General features: G+C 45.7%; 1 protein-coding gene across 1 annotated transcript in view; it reads left to right on the forward strand.

Moving 5' to 3' along the window:
• The window catches only part of LOC109922537 (nectin-1-like), a 22,255-nt gene extending 18,732 nt beyond the window's left edge, over positions 1 to 3,523 (forward strand). Inside the window, exons 6-8 of the mRNA XM_048620542.1 lie at positions 374 to 487; positions 1,557 to 1,591; positions 3,285 to 3,523. Coding sequence (XP_048476499.1) covers positions 374 to 487; positions 1,557 to 1,591; positions 3,285 to 3,404 — 269 coding nt within the window. The 3' untranslated portion in view covers positions 3,405 to 3,523. The remainder of the gene's footprint in view (positions 1 to 373; positions 488 to 1,556; positions 1,592 to 3,284) is intronic.
• The last annotated feature ends 389 nt before the right edge of the window (positions 3,524 to 3,912 follow it).

Consider the following 3,912-nt stretch of genomic DNA (forward strand, 5'->3'; position numbering starts at 1 on the left):
CGCCTGCACAACCCTGGACACTATGGGTAATTTAGCATGGCTAATCCACCCTAACCTGCACATCCCTGGACACTATGGGACAATTTAACATGGCCAATCCACCTTAGCCTGCACATCTTTGAACTGTGGGAGGAAACCAGAGCACCTGGAGGAAAGCCATGCAGACACACAGGGAGAATGTGCAAACTCCACACAGACAGTTGCCCGAGGGTGGGATCGAACCCGGGTCCCTGGCGCTGTGAGGCAGCAGTGCTAACCACCAAGACGCCCAGAGTAATGTCTCGAGTAATCAAGGCACACAATGCAATAATTTTCTTCCTTGCCTGTTTATGCAATAAAATTAATGACACCTTCTCCGTGTGGAATTTTATAGGCAAGTTCTTCGCATCCACAATAGTGCTCATTGTCACAGGAACCGTCATAGGGGTCTTGATCATAATCGTCTTATTAGCCATTGTGATGGTGAAGAAAAGGCGACCAATTGAGGGTAAGCAGTATGATATTCTAACGGATGCTTTCATCAACTTCCACTGTGGGGAATAGACAGAGTTCGTTCATCATTGGAAACAGTTCTTACAGAAGGCTTGCTAGTCTGATTCCTGGAAGGATGGGTTTATCTTGTGGGGAGAAATTGGGCAGATTGGGCAGGTAAGGTTCACTTGGATGATCCCTGGTGTGGAGGTCTTATGAGCAAAGGTTAAACAGGTTGGGACTCTACTCACTGGAATTTGGAAGAACGAGAGGTGATCTCATTGAAACACATCGGATTCTTGAGGGGCTGGACAGGCTGAGAGAGTGTTTCCCCTCATGGGAGAGTCTAGGACCAGAGGGCACAGTCTCAGAATAAAAGGGAGCCAATTTAAGACTGAGATGAGGAGGAATTTCTTCACTCAGAGGGCTGTGAGTCTTTGGAACTCATTGCCCCAAAGAGCTGTGGAGGAGGTAAGAGTCCTCATCTATATTTAAGGCTGATATCATTCGATTCCTGATCAGTTGGGGGATCGAGGGTTATGGGGAAAGGGCAGGGAAGTGGACGTGAGAGATGTGTTGGATCAGCCATGATCCTGTTAATGGTAGACCAGACTCAAGGTGCTGAATGGCCTACTCCAGTTCCTATCTCTTCTGGTCTTATGTCATTGGACGTTAGGAGAATGAAGGACGAAACACAGGGAGATGAGGTGGGGAGTCACTGCTCTCAAGGGGCTTTGGAATTCTGTATCTGAAGAACACTGGATGCTTTAGTCCATTCAATGCTGAGTCAGGCAAATTTTCAATTAACCGGGGACTCAGAGAGTGGGGTGGAGAGGTGGAAAAGTGGATTTGATTGGTCGTGACCTTATTGAACGGTGGAGCAGGCATGTGGGGCTTCAAGTGTTGAATATTGAGGAATAATGTGTGGCCCATTTCCCATTAGTTTCACAACGAGAGCAACAGATCACTTATGGGACAGGTCACACTTGGTAACTGAGGTTCAGGCGAATATCCAACATAGAAATGGAGCTCAGAGAAGGGAAGGAATCTTTTCTCATTCTATTCCCATTTCTTAATTCACACAGACTGCGCATCTAAAGCCAAGCTTCCTTCACAAAAGGTGAGCCACTTTTGTCAGCTAATTAATGTACGAGTCTCGAGATGTCTATCTACAGCCTAGCACTGTTTCAAAGCTGAAATCTCTGGAGGAGTTAGTGTTACCTCAGAAAGGTGGGAAATGAGATTTGAAATATCACTTTGCCCAATTCAGTTATTAGCTAAGGATGCAATGTAATTCTACCGTGGTTACGCACTGAGCCCTGTTGGTCTTGTCATGCAATAAGTAGTGCCCTACCCTCTGGGGCAGGAGGCCTGGTTCAAGTCTTACCTTCCCAGGGGTCATCGAGTTAGGGTCATAGAGATATACAGCGCAGAAACAGACCCTTCAGTTCAACTCATCCCTACCAACCAGATATTCTAAATTAATCTAGTCCCATTTGTCCCATATCCTTCTAAACCTTTCCGATCCATGTCCCCATCCAGATGCCTTTTAAATGTTGTAATTGTACCAGCCCCCACCACTTCCTCTGGCAGCTCATTCCATACACACACCACCCTCTGTGTGAAAAGTTGCCCCTCAGGTCCCTTTTAAATCTTTCCCCTCTCGCCTTAAACCTATGCCCCTCTAGTTTTGGACTCCCCTACCCTGGAGAAAAGACCTTATCTATTTTTCCGTCTCCATGCCCCTCACGATTTTATAAACCTCTATAAGGTCACCCCTCAGCCTCCGACGCTCCAGGGAAAATAACCCCAGCCTCTCCCTGTAGCTCAAACCCTCCAACCCTGGCAACATCCTTGTAAATCTTTTCTGAACCCTTTCAAGTTTCACAACATCCTTCCTATAGCAGGGAGACCAGAATTGAACACAGTATTCCAAAAGTGGCCCTAACCAATGTCCTGTACAGCCCCAACATGACCCTTCCAACTCCTATACTCAATGCACTGACCAATAAAGGCAAGCGTACCAAACACCTTCTTCACCGCCCTGTCTACCTGCGACTCCACTTTCAAGGAACCATGAGCCTGCTCCCCAAGGTCTCTTTGTTCAGCAACACTCCCCAGGACCTTATCATTAAGCATCACAACATACCTGGGTTGCTTGATTCTTTAGAAAGATACACATATATGGATTAAATAATAAACTCTGGAATAAAGTGTGCTAATTATTAATAATAATACTGGACTGTGGTTAAAATTCACCAGTGTCCAACAGGGAAGAAGATCTGTCCTTACTATGTGACTCCAAACCCTCCACAGGAATGTAGTAGCTTCTAGCTGCTCTCTCTCCCACTCAGTTTTATCGAACGGCTACGGAAATGGGCACTTGTGGCTGAGTCTACAACACATGGACTTTGTTGGTTTGGCAACACCTTTTCAGGGACAATTCGGGATAGTTTGCAAATTGGGGCACATTGGCTTGCATGCTGTAAACAGTGGCCACTGTAATCCCTTCCACAACTGAAAACAGAGATGAGGAAATTTTTTTTTTCCCTGTCTCCCGAGTCTTTGGAATTCCATTCAGTGGATGCAGAATCTTTGAACATTTCTAAAGCGTGTGGGATTGGTAGATAGATTGTTGACAACTAAGGGGGATGGAAGATTATTAGGGGCTGGGGGGCACGAGCTGAAGTTAAATCAGATCAGCCATGAATTGTGAAACAGGCTTGAAGGGCCAAGTGGCCTACTGTTTGTTCCTTTGTTTGGATGTTCTTTATGGGAAAATTGACTCATACCCGATCCTATCCCGTCAACAGCGGAGCCAAATTACCGTCTTTGCAACTCTAAACCTGAACATGCTGGACGGTGCTAATTCTTCGAAGAGGGATGATCGCGAAACTGAGGCGACAGTAAATGCAGATGTTAACGTTAATTAGAGAGAGCCTTCCTTCGTTGATCGAATACTAAGCTTGCTAAATAATGGTCTGATCTGTTGTTGTAACTGCTCAGTAAACAGATGCAATTAAAATCCAACAAAATAAACTCGTTAAAAAACTGCCTTGTTTCCAAACATTCTTGAACCGGATTCATACTTTCCTGTAACAAGTATGAAACACTGTGTGCAAACGTGCGGGACTGTCTCGTTCCTGTGTTGAGACTGTAGCCTTCTGTGGTCATTTTTCGATTTACTCATCAGTCAGCGAAGAAGACACTTGCATTTCGCAAGCACCCTTCTTGACCATATCTGAGAGCATTTTCCAGCCAGCTTCACAAGTGTCATAGCGATCGCTGCAGCCTCTTTGAACACAGCAAGATCCCACAAGCAGCGACGGTATAATGACCCAATTATCTACCTTAGTGATGTTGACAGGCACAGAGAAAAGAGGAGCAGAAAATGGGCCATCTAGCCCTTCCAGCCTGCTCTGCCATTCAATATGATCATGG

This window comes from Rhincodon typus, chromosome 47 (genome assembly GCF_021869965.1).
Source record: "Rhincodon typus isolate 14 chromosome 47, sRhiTyp1.1, whole genome shotgun sequence".
Classification (NCBI taxonomy): domain Eukaryota; kingdom Metazoa; phylum Chordata; class Chondrichthyes; order Orectolobiformes; family Rhincodontidae; genus Rhincodon; species Rhincodon typus.